This window comes from Macrobrachium nipponense, chromosome 3 (genome assembly GCF_015104395.2).
Source record: "Macrobrachium nipponense isolate FS-2020 chromosome 3, ASM1510439v2, whole genome shotgun sequence".
Classification (NCBI taxonomy): domain Eukaryota; kingdom Metazoa; phylum Arthropoda; class Malacostraca; order Decapoda; family Palaemonidae; genus Macrobrachium; species Macrobrachium nipponense.
The window spans coordinates 27,029,082-27,056,236 of NC_087202.1; the positions used below are offsets into that span (position 1 = coordinate 27,029,082).

Consider the following 27,155-nt stretch of genomic DNA (forward strand, 5'->3'; position numbering starts at 1 on the left):
ATTATTTTCTGCTGAAAATTATCATAACTGTCTTTGTTACGAACATTACGAACAGCCAGAATATCGATTCATTCAGATATTTGTCTGTCATGCCATAAGGCCATGAATTAAAAATCATATCTTCCTACTGAGGAAACATGGTCAATATTTCATATATCCTGTCCAGCTTCTTATGAATTTGCAATTTACTAAAACATCTCCCTTTGATATTAGCCTTCAAAAACTACACTAATAGAGAGATACAGTTGGAAGTGCTTCTTATAATGTCTGAATAATAATGAATAAAGGTTCTTTCTTAAGTCTATCAAATTATAGAAAGAATAGAATGTAAACAACAGAGGTATATGATAAATCTTTACTGACATAATTTACTTGTTCATAAAATGAATATGCCACACATTGTACTTACACATAACCAGTTATCCTTCTAATATTCTTTAAAGAAAAAAAAAAACAGAATAATATAATAAGTAGACTTTTGGCACACTGAAAGAATATCATAAACATAATCAAACCTCATTTTGGTTTCCCGATTTGCCACAAAATTACCTCATTTCTCGGAAACTCATTATGACACTCAATCGCCGACTCATAGCGTGCTTCATCGAATACCAAAGGCCAAGTGTAATGCTTTTTTGACATTAATATAATATATTTACTGTATATATATTTATATATTCATATAACATTTTCATATAGAAAAGGAGGGTGGGGGAAAATTCAGTGTCAAAGTATATGCATATGGCAGGATTTTCCATGAAATGTCAATCCAAACACATTTCTGGTGATCGCTTACGCATCCCATTCCATTAATTCTGTCACACAGAATAAGTTAGCACTTTGGACTCTTCTGACGGCAGTCTGGGTTCTTCGTTATGAAACAAAACAAGTAGATGGGCGAGTAATCTACCTAGTTACTTTATCCTTAGTAATTATGGCAGTCTTATTGGTTGCAATAAAGGCAAGACATGAAGAATGAATACCAAAGGTAGGTACTGTCACAGGCCCTCTCATGCAATGCTACACTTCAAAGTCTTCTGATGATTTGCATATTGACTGGTATCTTTGACAGTCAGTCAGTCTAGGCGATCAGTATTCTGCAAATGATCCATACGAAGGAGAACTCCTTATGTGTCACTTTTCAACGTTCCTCTTTGCCAGAGCTGATGGCTCTCTTCAAAAGTCTAGTTCACTTCCATTGTTACACCGATACAAGTAAAATAAGGTTTTGTTAAGATGCAAAAATTGTAGAAAAAACCCTCATAGCCTAATGGCCATTTAGGTGAGACCTCATACATAAACATTTAAAACCACAGACAGAATGACTAACACTTTTAAAATGAATTTCTAATTCCAAAATATGATGAAATCTATTATTGTGTCACAGTTGAACATATAATTACGAAAAATTGCACTCTGCAAAGTGAGCAAGGCTTATCAGAATCTTTCAAGGAGAGGGAGAAGGGCAATGGCAACATCCAAATCTTTCAGCATTGTATGGTCAACCCAGGATATACATTTGGCAAAATCAAAGAAAGGCCAGAAAGTCTCAAGTGTTATAAAATTGCAAAAATATTTTGGAAAATTTCCCCTGGAAACAGTTCTTTAATGTTTCAGCTTAATTACACCTTCACTGGAGACTGTGCAGGGATAACTGAATTGCCCATGGAAAATATGCTACAACACAAAACGGTTTTACTATGTCTAAACTATCAAAGGACACATTTCTGAAAATAGAATGTTCTCCAAGAATCTCTCAAGTTGGCCTTCCCGTCACAGGAAAGTAAAGGCAGTCCCTTAGAAATCATTCTTCAGCAAATCAGTTCCAAAAAGAATTTCCTTTGAAATTATTCTTCCAAGACATGAGCACAAGTTAAAAACAAATATTTTGAAACACAAGAACGTTCACAATGCTTGACAGGTTCATGAAAATGCTCCGGTGAATACTTTAGATTAAGCGTTACACGAATTTCTTTGGACAGTTCTACAGTGCAAGGTGTCATTATTTGGAAGAGTACACAAGTAGTAAGAATTTTTCCTCAGAAATTTGTTGAATGATCTTATGTCTAATTCTCCACAATTGATGACCATTTCTAGAGGTATACCCAAGCTCTATCCAAGAACACAGCTGGTGGTCCTTGGAGTGCATAAGGTCGCACATGTAGTACAGAAAATGGTTCGTTAGCTGCCAACACTTACAAACTGCAGGCAGCTTTGACATGGAACAATAACAATAAAAATATTTATGATCATAATCATTAGTGCTCACTCACATACTACTGCAACAGCTGCCTAATGCGTAAAGTAGTGGATGTCTGCGGATCTGAATGACTCTGCTTGTGTACAAACAAAGCCCTTGTTTCAGCATGAAATCTGAATGAAGGGGACATCTGAACATCAACCACTCATATATTTTCTGCATAAGCCCAATGACCTAAAAATATTCTGGTTTCATTACCACAATATGAAAAGAAAACCGTTTCGTCTTTGTTACATAGTTTTTTTTTCTGTCAGATCAACTGATATATTGAGGTACAGGATGCTCAAGGCTTTTGCTAACAACCAATGATGCAAGAGTGCAAATGATCTAGTATAGTAATAGTTAAATGAACATGGTCACTTTGAAATAAACTAATCGATCTTAACATGAGTATGTTGATCGAGGAGTATTGAATTATAAAGGAAAGTGATTAATTCCATGAACAAAGTACTTACGAAATACCTTTAAGGAAACGGAGACGTTTAATTTCCTTGTATTCACCACTGAAATTATAACGTCCATAATGAAATTATATTTCAATTTATAATTTATACACAAGAAAACACTGCTCTTCTTTCCACAAGCGATATATTATTCCATGTAAAATCAAGCACCGTTAGCTTGTGTCAAAAAAATAATATCTTGGTCTTATTATTAGAAGGTTGATTATGAACAACAGCCTTATCACCAGTGTGTGTTTTTTAAATTCAGTCACTAAAAATTATTTTCAAACATTATAGTATTTGCTGCGGTGATAACAAATAAATAAACCATTTTAACAAACTGACAAAAAAGGGAGATTAAATAGCTCTCTCGATCTCTGGTCCCTTGTCAGACATAATGAATGTGGTTCTGTAGGATTTGGAAGGGAGGCGGCGGTTTTGTGGGTGAGTAAGGTCATAAAGATGTATGAGTCGATGGAAAACTGCACCAGTCCAAATGATATGGGAAGGATGAGAAAGCTAAGACAAACATTTCAAAAGCCATATATTAAAATCCTACGGTCGTTGTGTCACGTAAATTTACAAAGCTATTCTATACTCAAAATGTAAATCCACCAAAACATACCAAGAGATATGAAAAATTATGACATATGCCTACGTGCATTATGCAGAGTAGGTGACTAAGGAGAGTACCAGTGAATACATGACATGTATATTCATTTAGGAAATGATTTCACGGGCCTTTGGGAACACCAAACAGATGATTTCAACATATATATGTATATATTATTTTTCCCAAATAAATGCCATTTTGGTACGGTGTGCTAAACAATAACCTCTACTTGAGCTTTTGGACACAGCTAACATGTCTTGGTACAAGAGAATGTTGGCACCATATCTATGAAGTCAAACAAGAATGCTTTGCCTTCAGAGACTCATATTACAGGTTTTTCTTTAGAAAACAACAACTATCTAATACCTCGTTCATGCTACTACCTCTGTACAGTTTTCCGTAGATTCATACATGGGTTACAAAGCACACAAATACTTATTCATAGTGGTGCATTGATGAGTTTCAAGGGTAATGTTTGTTCAAGTAAAAATAAGAAGCATATAATGCATATCCATGAGCATTGTAGTCCTAAGGCCAAAGAATTGATATTCCAGAGGTTTCTTTGTGCAGGATGAGCCACTTGAAAGTTAGCTTCAGTAGGAGGAGAGGTTTTTGTTTAGGAAAGTTTTCACTGTTAATGGTGATGATACTGCTGGTGTTGTGGATCATGCGGATGAAGGTTTGGCTCCTGCGAAATGTGGTGAGAATCATGTTGGTGGTGGTGAACCTCATGCTGGTGGTGAGATTCGTAAGGATTTTGATGAGAATGGAAGTGGTGAGGAGGCTCTGCTGGAACTTCCCTGCCTCTCTGTATTGCCTGGATTTCCCGTCGGATCATTCGCCCCACCTCTTGGGGCGTAAGGTAGTCAGAGCCCTCACAATAGGATGTCTTCCGACTGCCAGGAGCACTTTTGAATCCACAACGTTTGTGAACTTCCTTCTCTTCTGCCGATGAGCAAATACCAGGAAATTCTGTGTGCAGGACATTCTGAATATCATCCATTGTCATGTATTCATGATCCTCTGCCATTGTGTCTTGCTCTGGTTGGCAATCATGGTGGGAAACATTGGGTGTGTGTCTATTACAGCCAGGGCATTCTGTTGTTTCACAGGGTCTCTGGAATGATCTAATTTCTCCCATTGACAGGTAGCCTCCACTGTCTCTCCTGCTCTCTCCAACAGATGTAGTAGATATGCGTCTGAAGGCTCCTCGTACCTCTTCCATGGACATATAATCTGGATCATGGCTATGGTGTGGCAAATTGGCATAATGGGGTTCATGAGGTGCTGGTGGTGGTGGAGGCTCACGTGGAGGGGGCGGTGGTAACCCTGATGGCATTAATCTAGCCTCACACTCTTTCCAACAGCCACCTTCATCTCGCCATGAATGAGATTCTGTAGGAGGCTGAGGAGAGCTCATTTTTCTTAAAGGACTAAACGAATGCCCAGTTGGTGTACCTGCTGGGGTAGTTGAGGTAGAATCATGGTGAGAGTGGTATGGTATTCTAATTGCAGGGGAAGCTGGTGGCAGGTAAGACATAGAGCGAAGACGAACTCCAGGAACCACATCTGCATCTCCCCAGTCGTTATCTGTGTCTCTTACTGGTGTACCACAACTTTGCGATCCTTTTTCAACCGCAAAGCTATCCATAGAATAACTGTTAGGAAATTTTGCTGCTAGATCTTGAGGAGGTACAAAATTAATTCCAGATTTCCGCTTTCTTTCTAGAGAACTAGATTTTTCTTTAGGGAATTTCTTCAAAAAGCTAAAAGTTTTTGTCATCAGTTTTGGAGATTTAAGGAATGGATAAGATTCTTTTGCATCATCACCAGTCCCTTGTCCCTCCTGCTGCGCTGCTGCAACACCAGGTCTCCAGTACTGACGGTGGCCACATCCTTGTTGCTGTTGTTGTTGCTGCTGCTGAGGAGTTTCTGGTGTTGATATATCAGCAAGTGAGCTATCAGTACTTGGGGTTCTCTGTGCCTGTAATGAGAACTGTCGGTGCAGTCTAAATGATGGTTTTGTGTTCGGGGATGTATGAAGATCATCTTTACCAGAACCTTTGAAGAGGAATAGGTTCTTTGGTCTAGGGATCATGGGAGACCTACTCGGAGAAACGCCAAGCAAAGATCTTGCTTTTTGCTTTGGGGACATTTTAGGAGATGCAGATCTACTCGACTGCCGCTCATAGCCAAATGCTTTCTTTTTAACTCTTGGTAGAGTACCTAAAGCTTGGACCATTGCTACGTCATCGCTACCTAAGTTTGTAATGTCATCAAACCCTGTCCTCTCTACATCAAGCATACTTTCTGTTGAGTGGGATTTACTGTGGAAAGAAAGGCCAAAAATTTTCCTTAAAGCCCCTGACTTACTTAAAGCTTCTTCTGCCCATGGATCTGGGGAAAATGACTTTGGTCGCCTTGGAGGGAGAGGGGGAGGCTTGCTTTTCTCTTGGAAGCTATAGCTTCTCTTTATGTCTCGACGACACTTGTCTAGTTCCTCGTAATCATGTTCTTTTGATTGCTGATTTGCTGCACTTAAAGGTTTCAAAACATCAACAATTTCTTCATATACAGTGCAAGTCTTACCAACAGTTGCCATACCGGGAAGTTCTGACTTCCTGCGATATTCATCATGTTTGTCTGCAACTTCCTTGTAAGATTCTGACATGGTCCTATTTAATGTACGAGTCTTCCTATCTTTTGGGTGAGAGCAACTGACACTTAAATTTTTAGTGAAAAACGACTTTCTTGCCCTTGCACTCTGAAGGCACCAGGCACCAACTTTAGTATCCACATCAGGTTCCTCTTCAAGAGCACTCATACCCCTACGAACAGCAGGCTCTTGCTTGTTTTCTGTGGTTGTTGTGTCAACCTTTTTCCCTTCATCACCTTCAATGGTAGTATCACCTTCTTTGAGGCACGCTCTTACTCCTGAGTCTAAGGAATCAGATTTAGTTACAAAACGACGAGTAGTGTTCTCGGACATATATCGACCTCCTTCACAATGAGTAGAAGGTGAGGCTGACAGTCTCACTCCAGAATCAGTAGAGCGATAGGAGTTGTAGGATCCCGATGATGATGTCCGATCTTTAGGCAAGTCTGTTTGACGTAGGTCTGCATCTTCCAGATCATCATCTCTCGATTCCAGTTCCTCATCAGTTTCATCCAAGCAAAGCTTGGCCAGGTTAGTTTCACTCATGGAGCGTCGACGAGAATGCCCAAGGAGTCGTCCTGGCAGAGGAGGCTCCCCTCGAATTTCTTCAGCAAGATTACACTGGCTGCTGCTCAAGCGGGCTGGTGTGTGCACATTGCACAGGGGTTGCAACTCATGAATTTGGGCTAAATCAATGACTGAGGTAGACTTCCTCATTTTTGGTGGATCTGGCAGTCGCTGCGGAAGAACTACAACGGAACTGAGGGCCCCTGATAGCTCAGAGAGGTCACTAATCAACGAGATGTCGTCTGCTGCAGATGCTGAGATGAGTTCCGACACTGCCTCATGTAGTCCTTCGAGTAATTCACTAAGCTCAGGCGAAAAGAAATACAAATACGCCTCACCACATGGATGACACCTGCAAAGACAAAATGTGTCATTTGTAAATGCAGCTTGGAAAAATTGTCTTTATATTTTTCTAAAACGTTTACTTTCATATGCAATCTATATTATAAATGATTTTCTAAGAATATTATTAAAATTTGCAGCAATATCTGAAACTGACTTAATTCTACGAAAAAATTTAGTATACCTCATATTCTAAAAGCAACAGTACACAAATTTATTTAAAAATTAATTTGTAACAATAGCGCTTAAATAGTATATACCATTAAAACATATTTACACGAATATCAATATACAAATACATAGTTTAAATTTCTGATCTAGCAAGAACATGAGTACTAGAGCTGTCCATGAAATATCCGGCTTCCGTGAAAAGTATAGGTAAATATGGCAATCATAACTTCTAGAACTTAAAAAAGGTCATAAGTTTCAGTCAGGCAACACAAAAGAAGGTCATCTTCAAGCTTATATTCAAAAAACAAAAAGTATGAAACGGCTAGTTTGAATACATCAGACTACGATTACTTTATGAGGACAGTAGCTGTATATAGACGAAAACATCCAAATAAGAGAGAGAGAGAGAGAGAGAGAGAGAGAGAGAGAGGTTCATGCTCCCGTTAAGATTGACAAATAAAGTTTAAAACTATAATTTTCTCGAGCAATAGCAGAAGTGCGTTAGAAACGAGAGAAAGCAATTATGGAAGCAACGAAGTAATGAGAGTTCACATGGTAAAGTAACAGACGAACAAGCACTTGGACTTGAAAAGCAAGATGTAAACAAGAACCGACAAAAGAGGCGGGAGACATTGTGGTCTATTTGTTAACTTGAAAGGATCAAGAATGGATATTACAACCTCTTTGTTTTCATCGTGAGCTAAGTTGGAGACCAGCCATTGAGAATAACGTTAAAGTTTGTCTCTACGAAAGAGCTTATACACTCATGTTGGTCCCAAACACAATTAAAGGAGGAGGGTTGCGCGAATGTTAAGGAATCTGCTGATGGAATTCGTAACAAACCTTATCAGTTTAAGGAAAGCGGCAATGGATCATAATGAGGCCCGGAAGCATATTTCCCAAGTCTGGAAGAGTTTAGGGATGGGGAAAATTAGGACCAATCAAAGCACGTGGAGCTGACCATGACGTCACAAGCCACGCCTTTTAGCTACACTCGGTCTCATAGACATTACTGCTAGTCACAATGCCAAAGAAAAACTTCCCCATTTCACAATTTACGGTTTGTATGACGTATATATTTTAGTCTGAGATATATAAACATAATGCAACACTAATTGAATAAACAATATATTCTTCAAATGAGATACACCGTGAAATATTTCTCCCTCTTGGTAATAGTGCTCAGTGCATCTTAATTCCTGCTCACAAAGTCGATATTTACAATAATATTTTCATTGCGAGTTACTAAATTATATACTTGAAAATGTGCGTTTAATGCTATATAGAAAGAGTTCCGATAACACATGGGATGATTAAAAAATATACAGGATGATAAAATTGATGGTATGGTAAAAATGATGGTATATGACTTGTAATTAGCACTACAGACTACAGTCAGGAGGCCAAGAACTTCGCGGCACTTTGAAGGTGACGATTTTAAAAGCATGGAGCATGGAACGGTTTTCATTCGTTACTGCCTGTTGTGTCAGGTTATAAAACGGTATTATGTACAGAACTAAAATAATAATTGCCTTATGCTTCAAAGAAATGTGGAGGATACAGTTTTGATGACAAATTTATTCACCCTGTAGGGGGATAGAGCCGTCATTACACCTCATACGGTGCAATGTAGGCATTACTTAAGGTTATTGCAGCGTCCCTTCGGCGTCTAGCTGCAAGTACTTTCATTCATTTTACTGTTACCTCTGTTCATATTCTCTTTCTTCCTTCTTATTGTCCACCCTCCCCTATCAATTGCTTCATAGTGCAACTGCTTTGAGGTTTTCCTCCTATAACACCTTTCAAACCTTTTACTGTCAATTTCCGTTTCAGCGCTGAATGGCCTCAGTTGCCCCAGTGCTTGGCATAATGCTAAATATCTATAGGTAAAAAAAAATTATGCACTTGATTTAAGGCATACATTTGGCCATTGAGTATGAAAATAGTAGTATACTATTATACTACCGTTATCCCTAGCTTTAGTTAATACATGTTGAATATTTTCATAAATTCTGTTGAGAGAGAGTTGGATAATAAGTGTCATCCATATTTACTTTAAATTTACGCATCAATTCTGCTCTAGTTCAGCTTAGCAAAAAGTCTACTGTAACTCCGTAAATTGGTAGTATTCTGTACTCCTATAATTGCTAAAAATATTACTTTTTGATTCTTTGCACACAATGAATGACAGGTATGAAAGGTTCGCTAAGAATATCAAATAAATTAAATAATCACTGTTTTCTTTGTACACAATGAATTTTAGGCAAAAATCACGCGATGGCTTGCTGAAATTGTTCAATACTGAATTATATTATCACTTTTGATTTGTTTGTACACAATGTATGAAAAGTAAAAATCAAAAGCAAAAAATTTCTAATAAAACTTTTTATATATTCGTACACAATGAATGACAAGGACCAATCAGGAAAGGACATCGGGAAGGTTTTATGAAAACGGAATCCACCTCAAAAAGGCATTTTTTTTTTTTTTACTACAGCTTATCAAGTACACCTTGAAAAACAACCGTATTCAGATTAGCTACTGACAGGATGAGTTTGTCACGTAACTATATTTGGTTACATTAGGCTAACATAGATCACCAAAACAACAATACCGTAGGTTTCCTTAGGTTTCCTTAAGGGCACAGTAGCTCTTGAAATAACTTAATGAATGAAGCTGAAACTGTGTCCCTGTAAATAGTAGAGACTATATCAGTCTAATTCCTGTTCATGACCGAGTAATGATCAGTATATTGCTTTTATACAATTCCCAGTGTGCATTACAACGAAATAGCATATGTCAATAGAAATCCGTAGTGTAAGCCTATTCCCTCTCGCTATTTTCCCTTACAAACAGGTCAGATACCATCATGTTTACCATCTTGTATATTGTTTGATTCATCCCGTGAGTTATCGCAAATCTTTATAAATGGCTTTAAACATGTATTTTCAAGTATATAATTTAGAAATTTGCGATGTGAAAATATTATTTATGAAGAGGGAGAAGCCAATAACGCATAATATCTTTCGCGATGTATCTTATTTGAAGAATATATTGTTGTTAAATTAGTGTTGCATTATGTTTAGATATATCTGACTACAATGTATATGTCATACAAGCCGTAAACTGAAATCGAGAAGAAAGTATTTCTTCGGCATCGTGACTGGCGGCAGTGTAATGGATATAGGACTGAGGAGGGAGCTAAAAGGCGTGGCTTGTGACGTCATGGATCAGCTCCAGACGCTTTGATTGGTCCTGATTTTCCCCATCCTTATACTCTTCCAGACTTGGGAAATGTGCGGCCCGGAAGCATATTTCCCAAGTCTGGAAGAGTTTAGGGATGGGGAAAATTAGGACCAATCAAAGCACGTGGAGCTGTTCCATGACGTCACAAGCCACGCCTTTTAGCTATACTTGGTCTCTTAGCCATTACTGCCAGCCACAATGCCGAAGAAAAACTTTCTTCTCAATTTCACAGTTTACGGCTTGTATGACTACACATTTTAGTCAGGTATAGCTAAACATTAATGCAACACTAATTAACAACAACATATTCTTCAAATGAGATACACCATGAAATATATTATGTGTTATTGGCTTCTCCCTCCTCTTGGTAAATAATATTTTCACATTGCGAATTTCTAATTTATATACGTGAAAATGCATGTTTAAAGCCATTTATAAAGAGTTGCGATAACTCATAGGATGAATCAAACAATATACAAGATGGTAAAAATGATGGTATCTAACCTGTTTTTAGGGGAAAATAGAGAGAGGGAGTAGGCTTACATTACGGATTTCTATGGACATATGCTATTTCGTAGTAATGCACATTACTGGGCATTGTATAAAAGCAATATACTAGGCCATGAACAGGAATCAGACTGATATAGTCCCTACTATTTACAGGGACACAGTATCAAAGCTTCATTCATTAAAATTATTTCAAGAGCTAATGTGCCTTAAGGAAAACCTAAAGAAACCTACAGTATTGTTGTTTTGGTGATATAAGTTAGCTTACTGTAACCAAATATAGTTATGTGACAAACTCATCCTGACAGTAGCTAATCTGAATACGGTTGTTTTTTTAATGTGTATTTGATAAGCTGTAGTAAAAAATTACCTTTTTGGGGTGGATTCCGTTTTCATAAAACCTTCCAGGTGTCCTTACCTGATTGGTCCTTGTCATTCATTGTACAAATATATAAAAAGTTTTTATTGAACATTTTTTTTGCTTTTGATTTTTACTTTTCATACATTGTACAAACAAATAAAAAGTGATAATATAATTCAGTATTAAATATTTTTAGCAAGCCCTTACGTGATTTTTACTTAAAATTAATTGTGTACAAAGAAAACACTGATTACGTAATTATTCTTAGCAAACCTTTCGTACTTGTCATTCATTGTGTGCAAAGAACCAATATGAGTATTTCATTAGTATGTAATACTTTTAGTAATTATAGGAGTACAGAATACTACCTATTTACAGAGTTACAGTAGACTTTTTACTAAGCTGAACTAGAGCAGAATTGATGCGTAAATTTATTAGAACTGCGATATGCTTTAAATTAATATGGATGACACTTTTCATCCAACTCTCAACAGAAAATTTTATGCAAATATTCACATGTATTAATTAAAGCCAGGGATAACGGTAGTATATGAGTATACTACTATTTTCATCCAAGCTCACACTCAGTGGCCAAATGTATGCCTTAAATGAAATACATAATTTTTTTTTTTACATATAGATTCTTGGCATTATGCCAAGAACTGGGGCAACTAAGGCCATTCAGCGCTGAAACGGAAATTGGCAGTAAAAGGTTTGAAAGGTGTTACAAGAGGAAAACCTCAAAGCAGTTGCACTATGAAGCAAGCAATTGTTAGGGGAGGGTAGACAATAAGAAAGAGAATATGAACGGAGGTAATAATAAAATGAATGAAAGTAGCTGCATCTGGGCGCCAAGGGACGCTGCAAGAACCGTAAGTAATGCCTACATTGCACCTAATGAGGTGTACTGACAGTGTTATCCCCCTACGGGGTGCATAAATTTGTCATCAAAACTGTATCCTCCACATCTCTTTTCAGCATAAGGGAATTATTATTTTAGTTCTGTACATAATACCTTTTTATAGCCTGAAACAACAGGCAGTAACGCCTGAAAAACGTTCCATGCTCCATGGTTTTAAAATCGTCACTTTCAAAGTCCAAGATTCTTGATGGGAGTCGAAGTGCCGCGAAGTTCTTGGCCTCCTGTCTGTAGTGCTAATTACAGGTCATATACCATAATTTTTACCATAACATCAATTTTATCATCTTGCTTATTGTTTGAGTCATCCCATGTGTTATCGCAACTCTTTCTAAATGGCATTAAAGACGCATTTTCATGCATATAATTTAGCAACTCGCGATGAAAATATTATTTATGCGGTAAATATCGACTTTGTGAGCAGGAATTTAGAGGCACTGAGCACTATTACCAAAAGGGAGAAGCCAATAACGCTTAATATATTTTTCATGGTGTATCTCATTTGAAGAATATATTGTTTGTTGAATTCGTGTTGCATTATGTTTAGATATATCTGACTAAAATGAATAGGTCATACAAGCCGTAAATTGTGGAATGGGGAAGTTTTTCCTCGGCATTGTGGCAGGCAGTAATGGCTATGAGACCAAATGTATCTAGAAGGCGTGGCTTGTGACGTCATGGATCAGCTCCAAGCGCTTTGATTGGTCCTAATTTTCCCAGTCCCTAAACTCTTCCAGACTTGGGAAATATGCGGCCCGGAAGGTAATAGAATTAGGGCGGCAGTAGCAATATTATCAGCATGGCTGGTTGTTGACTTTCGGAAGAGTTGCCACCTAATCATAAACACTAGTCCTTAGGATGAAAGGCCATCACTGTCTTCTCTATATAGACAAGTATGGATGAAAAGAAACTCCTTTGGAACGAGGTATGTTTGTATTACGTAAGACGGATAAATCCAACGATAGCATCCTCATGGGGCCACGGTCGCTTTATTGTATTTTAAGTACTAAAAGAACGGGGCTTTGATCACGCTTAGAATCGCCTTGTCTTCATAATAATAGCTGTCAATGATCTTTCTTTACTCAAAACTCACAGACGCTACTACCATTCAGTTCCAGTGAAAACAGACAGACTGAAATGTTAAAATGTATCGTAACGCAATAAGATTAATTCAAGATGGAAAGCCACGAATGGCAATGATGGACATGGTTTGGTATACGTAGTTGTTTAAGATGAAACTGGCCTTCTTCTAGTACGGGCTGTTGCTCACTGCGCAACCCCGCAATGGTTTGATAAAGGAGGAAGGACATAGCGAAGAGAAACGTCTACTGAACATAAGATGTGGTATGGCTACCAAGTGGAAAAAAATCCAACGCAAAATTAGCCAATTCGATAAAAGATTGAGTATTATGCAATACATAACTCAAGAGGATGAGAAGTGAAGATTATTTACCTTAGAAAATAAATTAATTTAATGAGATCAATTACTTTGAGGAAATAAGAAAGCTAAAGGTTATAAAATTTACATCGTCGCAAAAGAGAATTGGGTTCCTGCCAAACGAGAAGGAACTTCAGTGGGTCTGATGAAGGAGCAAAAAATAACCGGTAGGACTGACAATGAGAAACAGGAGAGAGCTATTGATATGCCGAAGGAGATGGAAAGCATACGTACTGTTTAAATGTTTGAACATATATAGAAAAATTAATCGGTTGTCGTTATGAGAAGGGGAGAAAACTAATCAACCGTCTTCGGAGATGACGGCCATCGCCAATTTATGAGGATGCAAGAAACTGATTTGTTCAGTTGTTGTACTGCCCTCACGCATCAGCAGCTCTTGGATAAAAAGTAAACAAGAATCACTGTAAATTGAGTGATAACGTTACCTCCAAAAATTGCAGAAGACATAAGATACAAGAATCTATCTACTCTGAAATTCACAACCACTAGTTCGGGTTTTCTCAAATGAGAGAGGGTTAATAACAGACGATGTCAAATGTAAGGCCATCTGCTTTATCGAGAGAGAGAGAGAGAGAGAGAGAGAGAGAGAGAGAGAGAGAGAGAGAGAGAGAGAGAGAAAAACTCGATTAATATGCAAGTAACATAGTTGTGGTCGCATATCGATATGCAAGAACATGGCCCCGTTAAACTGAGCTGAATATCGCATAATGGACGTCCTCGGAATACGTCATCGATATTCAGATCGTACCAGAAAAGCGAGAGAGAGAGAGAGAGAGAGAGAGAGAGAGTCATATTTGAGGGCCAATGAAGAATGAAAAACAAGCTCTGTTGGAAGTTTGCTCTGAAGCTGCTGTTGCTATTTTGACGCAGAATGAATTTCACTATTAACGGACTTACCACCACTAAGAAGAGATTACCCGGAGCTCTAATGGACGCTGTCTTAAAATTCAGGAAATATCTCACTCCACTGTTCTTTTTGACAGGCCTGCCTTCGTCAGGTTAAATGTATCCGAAAATGTGATTTCGAAGCGTTGTTTTACCGGACTATCGTGAAAGTGAGTTTCATTTCTTTCAGCTGTGAATCCCCATCAGCCTCTGAAGGAAATAACTATCATTTCTACCTGTGCACCTTTTCCCCGGTTTCTCTTCCCTTTCGGTGAGCTTATTCAGTTCTCTTCCAAAGCAGAAAAAACCTTAATGCACTTACTTTTGTCGAACCAAACTGGAATTGGGTTAGTTCTTCCAGTTTCTGTCCACCTTTGTCCATTTCATAACAATAATGTTTTCCTTGCTTTGGATGTACACACACGAGGTAGAAGTATGTTTGCCCTAAATATCCTAAGCGAACTGAACAAAACACATCAAGCTGGCCAAAGACGATACGAAAAGAATGGCGTTAACTGTTCATTTTCTTCATATAATGCAAATCATTTTGAAAAAGCGAAGTCACTTTGAAGTGAAGGAAGAGATGGCTACGTTATGTCAAATTAGAGAAAATATGAAAAAGCATTATTATTATTATTATTATTATCAGCTTCCAAAGTATATGGTGTTCATTTGAAAGAAGTAACAGAAGGCAACAGGAAGCAGAGAGAGAGAAGAGATTTGTTATTGGAAAAAGAAAAAATGAATTAACAAATTAAAAAGTACATCGATAAAAATGTAAGTACATTATAAAATACAAGAATTGTCTAGGGTAGTCATGCATTGCCTCTTCCCATCAACTTTTGAGGTTCCAATTATAAAAGTGAAACATGAAAGGAAGTCAAAAAGGAAAGGGGAACCGACACATACTGCCTTGTGGAACAGAAAAAGACATTTTCCACTTAGACTTACGGCCTCGTCTGGATGATGAAGATCTTCCCTTCGTCTTCAACTTCGCCTCCAGTCGCCACACAAACTCTTTGGACTGAGGTCAGGGGCCACTCTACCCGCGTCGTTCCTGAAAGACGATAGAGAAGGTCATACTGATACCAATATTATTACAGGACGATCCATTCACATAAAAATTGTTTCAAAGTAATGGAGTGAATATTAATGAAATACTTGTAAGTTTATTCACTGCCTCAAGTCCTGCCTGGAAACATATGTAGAAGAGAGAAAAAATAAGGAGTTTCTCCTCCCCCTTAGTTTGCTTACAGTTGGAGGTACTATAATAAATAGTAAGTCGACGAGATACGTAAAGACTTAAAATTCTGGACTCAAGAATGCCAGTTTCAGCTTTATGAGGCACGAGCTAATAATTGTGTTTTCAAGTTGTTCTCACTCACGCGGGTGACCTTTTGTTTCTTTATCTACTACTTCTATTTCTGCTTCTCTCAAAAGCAGCTTCCACCGCGGGAATGAAGTCTAACATGATATAAATTTATCGTCTCTTTACTTTCGTTCACATGCATAAGTCGAAATGGAAAATATGAATCTTAGGTACACACATTAGGTATATATGGAATCTTCTATCTTTATTACATAAAAGTCCACATGGGAATAATTCACACGTACATTAAGTCCAAAAGGGAATAATTCTTAGCTTGAAGTCCACATGGGAATATTGTTTAATTACAGTCCACAAAACAATCATTGTAATCATAGTGTCTGCATTTACTGCTACACTAATTACTCGTCACTAATAAAAACTGAAAAAAAAGGGTAAGTGGAAAATATCCACCCTCCATTCCTCTATCTCATCCACAGCCTACAACATCCCCCAACTCCTTCCCTTCCCACCCACCCACGATGTCTCCACCAGCCCACTACTCAAGAGTAATTGAATTCTGCGCATTCTCGCTATCCCCACTTAGTAATTGAATTCTGCGCATTCTCGCTATTCCACCTGCACACTTTTGGAATTTCAATCCTAATGCTCTTCTCTCAAGCTAAGCTGCCGTTGCTGATGCTGCTGTTTCAGCCTTGTGCAGCAGCAGACAGGATACTGACAGCGGAAAGGGATCAAGATAGCCGGTGAGATAAAAAGAAAACGAAAAAGGAACACGTGGCAGTGACAGTCAGGATTTCAGCTGTTATCAAAGTATACTTTAAAATTTATATGTCAGTTATGACTGGGAACAGGAGTATAATCATAAGTGAATGTATTAATAATATGAATACACGGGTGATATACAGGTAAACAAACACGAATGTACAGTATACGTAACTGCATAAACAAGAGATTGTATAAAACTGCCAAAATAAATTAGCAAGAAATTAGATGACGTTAATTACTGTGTGGGAAGGACGAAAATCAAAGAATGGTTTCGTGGGAAACCCAACAGAAAAAAACAACGTAATTTACTGTAGTTTTCAATGGCTACTTCACAGAATTAGGTGAATATAAATGTTTTCAGTTGGACCGCTTGTAAATTCATACCTAAAATGTATAAACTAACCAGTTCCCTTTCCAGGCTATGCTACTGATAATGGACAGAAAACTAAGGTTACGATATTTCGTTTCTTAATCTTTTCGCGCTGAAAAATGATGACCTGTTATTAAGATTCTATCGATCAATCATCAATAATCTAGGTCTAGGCTTGCCGTGTAATGCGGCTCCTGTGTTAGGAAATGGGACCGAGTGACTGACGTAAATTCAGTCAGTCAGTCAATCAGTCCAGCTTGCGAGCCCTCCTTGTGCCAAGCTCTGAGTGTCTGAGCTGCTGCCTTCGAGACCTGTTCTTTGTGCGTTCGTAGACACAATTTTGGAATGGAACGCAAAATATCCTCAAGTTTACACAGGGATAGTTCACTGACGCCAGTAACTAGCGGCAAGTAAACTTTCCAGGATAGTAAGCGTTTGCACGAGGACGGTGTTTTGGGTAGAAGTTGCCGCCAGTAGCGAGCAACATGTCTTCTGACATAGATGAAGCAATTGATGCTGCTTATGTCATTCTCGCAGGAGAAGTACAGTTGCTCATCAAAAAGAAAAGGAAGAAGCCCAAATTGTTTGGCGAGAAAATGGATTCAAAGGAGGGATATATTAGGAGGCTCTGGTACTTTAGTTCGTGAATTAGGAAACGAAGATCCTTCAGAATATAGAAGCATATGAGAATGAACCAACAGAAATTTGAGGAACTGCTACGTCTAGTAGAGCTTACCATATCTAAGAAGGATACCACGATGAGGAATGTTTACTTCCAATTCAATCAAAGCATCTTTTATTTCTAGAAGAGCTACATCCCACTTATTATGATTCATGTAATCTTATGTCTAATGTTCCCCAAACATTCAAATTCCTCGTATTTATCCAAAAATTTCATTATATCCTCGATATTCCACTTCTCTAACATGATGATCCTTCTGAAGGCAAGTGACAACTGGGGAAGTTTGCTTTTGCACGGGCATAGTTAATGGCGCCAGTAGGCAGTAGCTCAAGTGTCCGGATAGTGGCCAGTAAAGTAGCCGGGATTTCTACTCTACTTGCCACTATCCTGGACAGTAAACTCTCCAGGACAGTTTACTAACTTTGCCTTTGCACGGGAATAGTTTGCTGACGCCAGTACACTATCCCCGTGTAAACGGGCCTGACTGCGATGAATAGTTTTCGTAATACTCTCTGTATGCCAGAATATCAGCACTGAGCTAAGTTAACTGTCCGGTCGGTATTCATGCTCAAATGGCCAGCTATAGTGTCCACAATATCATCATTATCATCACCGTCTCTCAGCTTTCCTATGATTTCACTTTTATAAAACTTCACTCATCTCCAGCGCCCTACTCTCAATCTCCCATCATCATCATCTCATCTAAGTATTTAACTTCCTTAGTTTCCCTTATGGCATCAATTCTGAGTCTGTATTGCCATCTGACTCCTAATAAATATTTTCTGCTATGACCCCCAGAAAGAAAATATTCTCCATTTTGTCGATTTGAGGATAGAGTTTTATAGATTTATTTTAAAACCTTTTAGACTTAGAATTAAAAAAAATCTTGTAGACATTGCTACTTTCCTGTACCACGAATCGTGCCAGTATCGCAGTACAGATCGTACTAATGCATAACTTTCCCTTCGTATGCAATCTTTATTTATTTAATTTGCCCTGCACAGTCTTCGAAATGACATTTTTAGTCCTTCACTAAACTCCAACTCAAGACAACTTGAACTCGATATCATTGTTTTAAATATTTGAAAGTTTCGACCTTAACAATCCTCCTTCATCTAGTGTTACTCTTTCCTCAGTCTTTTTCATTTTTAGATTCAAGACCAATCTCTCCAGAAATAAAATGCGTTCTATCTTGAGGCGTTTTACTGATTAAAACAGCAAATCTCTATCTTTCTTCAAACTTTCATCTCCAACTATTTTGTTTCGTTATAAAATTTACGAGATGGACAAGCAGCAAAGGTAACATCGTAACAACATTCCCTTGTGGCGCTATAATTGTCCATGGGGCAAAATGGTTTCGTAGAACACTTTGGTAGGTAACCAATTGTTCCCCTTGTAGGGAAAAGATTATCGAAGCATAATTGACTAAGTAAATGGAAATACTCCCATGGGACAAGGAATTCCATAGAAGACGTTGCAAAGGAAATTTTTACTCCCATGGAGCGAAAAATTTCATAGAACAGGTCTTGGCTAAATAATAAATGTACTTTCCATGGGAAAGCTATTTCTTAGAGCCAAATGTTTATTGGCACCCACATACGTGTCTCAATTACACAAAGAACGCCGTCGGAGAGCAATGAGGAAAGTTAAGGGGATGCTTTCGATGGATAATCTGCCAGACGTCGAGCATCAAATGACTGCCGAGTCAAACGCCTGTTGCGAAAGTCCTTGGTTCGGTCAGACTTTACAGCTGGGAAGTACTCTAAAGCTCCAGGGTGGGTCGGGCGCGTTATCTGATATGTCTGCTTACTTCATACGACTTGTCTAAACATCCTAATGTTTGCTTCTGTCTACATCATACCTATTATCTTTCGGTGCTTCAAATAAGAAACAAGTGCATAAACAAACTGTAAATAAGTAGCATGAAATTAGTAGAAATAAACTACCATATCTATTTATATGTGTGTATACTCATTATTCAACTGTGATACAAGCGACTTCTGTATAAAACCACTGCACATTAATAACTTAATAAATAAATGAATATCTTTTTTCAGCAGCCTCTTCACTCACCATTATGGACATCTTTGATGAGCAGGTTCGCTTCCCTCACCGCTAACCGGCCGTAAAGTCCGGCCAGGCTCGTCCAATCGGATCCGGCTTCTCCCACGCTGATGGCACTCACCTCCCACGTAGGGCCATGACCTATGAGAAAAGAAATGGGCATTAAGGAGAAAACGCAGATCCTAAATGAAGCATTCTTGGGAGGAAATAGTGCTAGAAATGGCCAGGGTTGAAATGCAGAGAACGGAAATAGAATGGACGGAGAAAAGGGGCAGAGTGAAATTCTGTAGTTCAAGCAAACACCTGAAGGAACCTAAATCATACTCCAGGAGATTTACGTCTTTGGAGCGTCTTTAGAATGGAATTTTATGATCATTTTGATATCAAATGAACAGCGAAAGTTCTCCCGCGCAAACGTAGATCAAGTAAAAACGCCAATTGATGGAGAGAACATTCTCGGATTTTGAGTTGGAGTCCTTGATAGTTTGAAAGTGATCACTTCTACTTTAATCAGTTTTGTTTGACCAACTATTATGGAAATTTTTAAAAAATAATATCACGGCATTTATGGACTCTCATATTTGAAATACATATTCCTATGTATATAGACTCTCATACTTGAAATACGTATTCATACTAATGGATATCTGATTCTCCGAACATACGCAATGTCATTACGGCAAGTAAAATGGCGTAACATTTCATAATTAAGTTTTCAAGAAAGGTCCTTGTCACTTCAAAGGAACAGCAAGAGCTCTAAGCATAGTCATGTGAGAATAAGAGAGATTACCCCAAGAGCGAGGGATACAAATATTCACACACTGTTGAAACGTCTCTCAAAGACCAGTGAATCGGAAACTGATTCCAAATGTTCTTCGGGCGATTCACATCAATTGCGTTGTATTTTTTCCTATTTCTCTACGCTACTCATCTCAGGATACGGAATCAAAGCTCTAAATATATATTGCTAAATTATATGTTTATATATTATATATATATATATATTATTATATATATAATGTATGTATTAATTACATATATGTAGTATACGTTAGACATACATACATTACCAATATATATACATATATATAGATATATACATATATATATATATATATAAGTATATATATAATAATATATATAATATATATACACGCATTAAGCTACAAATGTCCTTTAATATCTGATTCGTTCTACCTCAGAATTAATATATATTAATATATGTTAACTGAAGGGGTAATTTTGTTGATTATAATTTCGTTGGCTTCCGGGAGCGAAGCTAGGAAATTATTATCAACTAAATTATTATAAATTAAAAATTTCCCTTCAGTTAACATATATGATAATATATCAATTCTGAGGTAGAGATAATTAGATATTAAAGACATTTGTAACTTAATCCGTATACATGAATCACGGTGATGTGATCAGACTCTCTCTCTCTCTCTCTCTCTCTCTCTCTCTCTCTCTCTCTCCTCTCTCTCTCTCTCTCTCTATATATATATCTTATATTATATAGTATATATATATATATATATTATATATGTATGGTATAGTATGTATGTATATATATATATATATATATATATTCATATAAATATATAATATTATATATATATATATATATATATATATAATATATAATATATATATAATATATATATAATATAATATATATATATATATATATATAAATGATCCATCTAAGAAAGCGGGTGAAAAACGGGACTTGGAACAAGTACTTTTGTAGAATATTCTACATTTTCAAGTTCACAATAAGTAAACACATACATAGTTTACAGAGTTTTATATACAAAATTAAGTTGTGGTGGGCAGAGTTACAGTTTCTTAATTCGGGCATGATGTTCCCCAAACAGAAAGGACAGGGAGAGATGATCAAGAGATAATCCAGGACAGTGGTCAAAATTCCTGGTGCACTTGGCTTCAATGAAAAAAGTTTCTAGAAAATTTATTTTCTGATAGTCGTTGGCCTTGCACATTATAGATGACTTATCCCAACGACTATCAGAAACGAAATCTTCTGGAAACTGTTCATTGAAGCCATGTGGACCATGAATTTTATCCTCCGGCCTGGATTATCTCTTTATCCTCTCTCCCTGTCTTTCTGTTTGGAGAACATGATGCCTGAATCAATAAACTGTAATTCAGCAAACCACTACATAATTTTATTTATAAAGCTCTGTAAACTGTTTTTACTTAGTGTGAACTTGAAAATGTAGAATATACTATGAAAGTACTTGTTCCAAGTCCCGTATTTCACTCGCCTTCTTACATGGATTTTATGATATTCTCAAGCACTTGGTGATTTTTTCTTGCTACAACTGTTATATATATATATATATATATATAGTATATTATATATATATATATATATATATATATATATTCTCAGGAAGCAAGGGAGACGTCTTCGGGTAATTAAAAGACTTTATTAAAGCGGAACGTTTCGGGGTCCATCCCCATCATCACGGCTTTAAAAAGGAGTTAATTACACAAACATATAATAAAAAGACTCATCCATAATAACTAACATACATTAAAATTCATAGAAAACCTTCTACATTGCTAAGGAAATTACCATCTCAAGTGAAGAAGAAGACGAGTGATCAGAAGAGGAAGGAAAGGTTCCAAGTAAACATAGTTATGTCAGGTAAAGAGGGGTAGCGGTAGTTGATTGTTTAATTTTGGAACTATTGTTTTTATGGAAAGCGATTCGAAGACAGCAAGCTCTTGAGGAGAAGCAGCCCGTGTAATGATTTTAAAGTGTTTGTATTCTATTTTGAATTTGCATTTTTTGAATGTTCTCGAATGTTCGAAAATTCTGGTGAAGACAACCAGATACCTGTTCTATAACTCACCACCCATGTGGCAATCAATGCGGACTTTTAAGAGGCCTACGTGAGTCCCCATTCATAATTTCCCAAACTGCATTTGGGACACGAAAATAAATCGCTTTCATAAAAACAATAGTTCCAAAATTAACAATCAAACTACCGCTACCCTCTTTACCTGACATAAACTATGTTTACTTGGAACCCTTCCTTCTTCTTCTGGTCACTCGTCTTCTTCCTTTCACTGAGATGGTAATTTCCTTAGCAATGTACTAGGTTTTCTATGAATTTTTAATGTATGTTAGTTATTAGGATGAGTCTTTTTATTATATTTATGTGTATTAATCCTTTTTACAGCCGTGATGATGGGGCTGGACCCCGAAACGTCGCTTAATGAAGCCTCTTTGAATTACCAGAAGACGTCTCCCTTGCTTCTTTGCTTCTTTGAGAATATATCTCGAACGACTGCTGTTTTCCTGTGATATATATATATATATATATATATATATATATATATATATATATATATATATATATATCAGCGAACGCCCTTTTCCAAAGAGCGGGTGCTTGTGTTTGGCTTCCAGTTCTCAGCATGTGTTTTAGGATGAGATTGCTGGTTCCAGGCCATTTATACAGACACACACGTATGGCGTACATATATGTGTAAAGAAAGAGAGAAAGGCAAACGTGAACAGCACTGAAATCACTCTGGGTACAAAGGAAAATATATCGTTATTTTTTCTATTATTATTCAGAAGATCAGCCTTATTCATATGGAACTAGCCCACAGGGGCCATGGACTTGATATATAAGCGTGACTTTCATATGATGAATCGCTGTTTTTCCAGTACTTTATAACTCCTCTATATTGCTATTAAGAAACGGAAATATCTCCACATAATCCCTGGTATGTTTTCATAAAACCAAATCATTAAAAGTGGGTTTCAATGAGATATGACTCGAAGACCTTCGGTTACCCCTAATCCTTTTAATGACTAATTATTGAATTAATTATGATCCTGATGAATTAAGCCTCAGTCAGCGTTACAATGCTTTATTATTTAATTTTTCATCGAGGATATCATCTGATGTGTTACTCATCGTTAAATTCATCTTGGCTCTTAAAACCATTTTGATAAAGACACACACACACACACACACACACACACCACACAACACACACACATATATATATAATGTACATGTAATTATAATATATAATATATATATATATATATATATATATATATATATATATATATATATATATATACTATATATATATACGTACTGCAGCTCACAAAACTGCTTCCATTACAATAAAAGCAACACTTTCGCCCTGGTAATCAGAAGGTGGATCATGACAAAAACTTCCGCTTTTCATTGTTAGCAAAACAAGCTATTTTCTCCAACAGACGAGAAGAATGTTACAAGAAAGTCACCGTTTGGCAAAGACTGAGGCGCAGGTAAGTATTTGTGAGTTATTGTCTTGGAACAAATGATGGAAAGTTCCTGTGAAGCTTGAAAAAAACTAACACTAACAGGTACAATAAAGATGTACAGATTTTTGATATTTTTTGTAAGTCTTTTAGTGTAATTATTTCTATAAAAAAATTGGAAAGGCAGCTCATATTTTCATATTTTTTCGGATAAAATATTACGTATGCATACGTATATACATATACACACAAACACATACTCCTGCAGAATTCAGATTCATAATATATACGTGTATGTGTGTGCGTATGTATGTATGTATGTATGTATGTATATATATATATATATATATATATATATATAATATCTATCCTATACTATATATAATAAGTGAATAACTCATTCACATTAAATTCACGTTCATATAACTAGGGAAAAATACAAACGCTATTTTCACAAAATAGGTCTTTTTCTCCTATGGATAGCAATAACCTCAAATCACTCAATGACTGATGAAAAATAGTTTAACGTAGTATTACGGAGTGCAGCGTCCACGCAACATTCGTCATCATACTTACTACATTACAACATAAGACAGGACAACAGAAAAGTACTCTTTTGAAGAGGTGAGAAATTCGATGAAAGTGAAATTAAAAACCGGATATCTGGGAATAAAATCAAAGGAAAATGGCACATATTTCCCAGACGCAGTGTCACAGGCCAGTCATGTAAAGAAGACAAACGTAATCGTACCAAGGTATAGACTTGAGAGAGAGAGAGAGAGAGAGAGAGAGAGAGAGAGAGAGAGAGAGAGTTACGCCATTATGCAAATCTTGTAACAATAGAGCTGTTGGATCTTTTGTGGCTGGTCGCATTTGCAGAAGAGAGTACCCCACCAAGCTGAAAGTTTTTCGTTTCCTTTTCATAAAAATCCTACTGCTGGCAATAGCTTCTTGGTGCTAATAATTTAAATCAAGAGCAATATAATTTTTTTTAATTACAAGAGAGAGAGAGAGAGATATCAGAATGTGTTCTTTTACTGAATACTAAATAAGAGTAGTCATTTCAAAGTGCTACACACGTCTTGACCAACCTTGTACAACCCGGTAGGGTAAGGGGTGGGGGCACCCTAGTTGGTGTGTGTGTGTGTGTGTGTGTGTGTGTGTGTGTGTGTGTGAGGGAGGGGAGAGTTCGTGGAATTTCTTATACAATAGCATCCGGCAATCAGAATGAGAGCACGCGTTCTTGGCTCTTTATAGCAAAACAGGCGTTCTTGCATCTGAATCTCAGCAGCCCTCGACAAGCCCCTGTGACATCTTGGTCATAAATGGCCATACATACCTATACAAGCATATACACGAAGGGTGCGGCTCGCGAAACAAATTACAATTCATTAACAAGAAGAGTTCAAAACAAGACACAACTTAATGATTCGCCGGTTGAGGCCCGAAAGGGATTTTCCAAATGAGTGCCCCGGCGCCTTGGGGCTCAAAGATATCGCCGTTGCCTTCCCAAATTCGCTCTGGAAGTTAGTGAGGACCAAGAACCTCAATGGTGCAAGGTAAAGGGAGAGGAGAGCGGGGAGAAGAAGCTCATGCCTGGAAGTGAGTAGGTAGCTCATTGACATGGCAGACCACTGGCTGCTTAAACTGCGAGAGGGACTGACTGGGGCTTCAGCAACAAAATTCATGCACTTTTGCTGAGGTTTGGCATTCCGAACTTACCTCCTGGAAGAATTTCAGGATTAAGTGAAATAATTCAAGTTAACATTGAAGTTATGGAATGCGTTGCAATACTTGAGGGTTCTCTTACTGTTGGGATATCAACATTTAACTTTTTATAAAGCAATTTTGAACGTCTTTCAGTATTTCAACTACAGTTACTATGTGCTTCAAGACTTCATTTCTAGTTTTCAATCCAGAACCTGAAACATTGTGACCGGATTTGTTTGCTAAGTTCTGGTTTTTTTTTTCCAAGTCGCCATTGACAGTTAAAATTATTGGCATAAAAAGTCTTTGGTAGGCGCTGTGCTGGTTTATCTTTTATTTTCTTACTTTCGACAGACATGAACACTGAAAGTCAGACAAACTGATTCACAGATGATAAAAAAATCAAGTTCCAAAATAATAATGTGTCTTCTTAAGAATGAATGAATATTAAGCATAATTACAGAGTTTGGAAGTTTGCCAACACATTTAAGAAACAAGGCCTTGTTCATTTTAATTGAGATGGCAGTAGAAACTAGATTGTCTGATATCACAAAATGCTCAGCTTGAGAAGATTATTTTTACTTCTGCATCCACGTTTCGTCACTCAGTTAAGGTAATTAATAGAAGAAATAATTTATTTGATCACAATAAACACACCCAAATTCTGTGAAATCCCCTTTCTGAATATGGACAAAGTCTTGAAAGAACAAAATCAGGACTTAATGACAATGTCAAGTATCTGCTGCAAACCATCCATGAGGCAAAAGTACTTTGAAATTTCACCACGATCATTCCCGTGAACAGTCAAAGCAGAAGTGAAGAGGACGAGTGGTCGTAAGTAGATGGAGGAGGCAGGGTTTGAAGCAAAATGGTGAAAATTCATCTCTCTCGCGAAAACCTCATCCATCATCACATTACTACAATAACACAGACATTCCCTTCATTCTAATCATGTTGTAGCATATCTAGCACATTGTAACAGACTAGACGAATGAGACAGAAGAGCCCATTGTGGTATCTAGCAGAACTAGGACTGCAGGGTACGAGATGGGGAACAAGAACTGCGGAAGGGAAGGGAAGCAGAGGAGGGCGATGATAACGAAGGGCAAGGGAGAAGGAGGACGAGGTGGAGGAGGAGGAGGGGAAGGGGGTATGAATGTCCAAGACATTGCTAATAAGCTGTCCATCGCGTCGTTATTGCACAGTTAACGACGTCGTAACTAAAGGAGCTTCCGGCTGAATTAGTACACCCCCTCCGCTTGACACTGCAATCAAAAGCAAAGGCTCATTCTCTTGAGACGAGAAAAAATAAGGAAGGATAGAGACTCGAAGATGGAAGAGCTGGGAGTAGCTGGTGGGGGAGGGAGCCTGGAATAGGAGGAGGAGCTGGAGAGAAGGCTGGCATTGCTGGATAATGAAGAGCGGGAATGGTGCAAAAGGAGAATACTAAGAAAGGGAAAGAACTTGCTAATGGGGGAGGGGAGAGAATAGGAGCATGAATAAGGAATTTAAAA

The 27,155-nt window shown here is 37.4% G+C and overlaps 1 protein-coding gene across 7 annotated transcripts in view; it reads right to left on the bottom strand.

The window, feature by feature from the left end:
• Nucleotides 1–341: 341 nt before the first annotated feature.
• LOC135221669 (uncharacterized) overlaps nt 342–27,155 on the bottom strand; it is a 488,794-nt gene continuing 461,980 nt past the window's right edge. For all 7 annotated transcript variants that reach the window (XM_064259381.1, XM_064259378.1, XM_064259377.1 and 4 more), the window contains 3 exons: nt 19,650–19,781; nt 15,381–15,486; nt 342–6,891 (listed from right to left, as the gene is read on the bottom strand). In XM_064259381.1, coding sequence (XP_064115451.1) covers nt 3,951–6,891; nt 15,381–15,486; nt 19,650–19,781 — 3,179 coding nt within the window. In that variant the 3' untranslated portion in view covers nt 342–3,950. The remainder of the gene's footprint in view (nt 6,892–15,380; nt 15,487–19,649; nt 19,782–27,155) is intronic.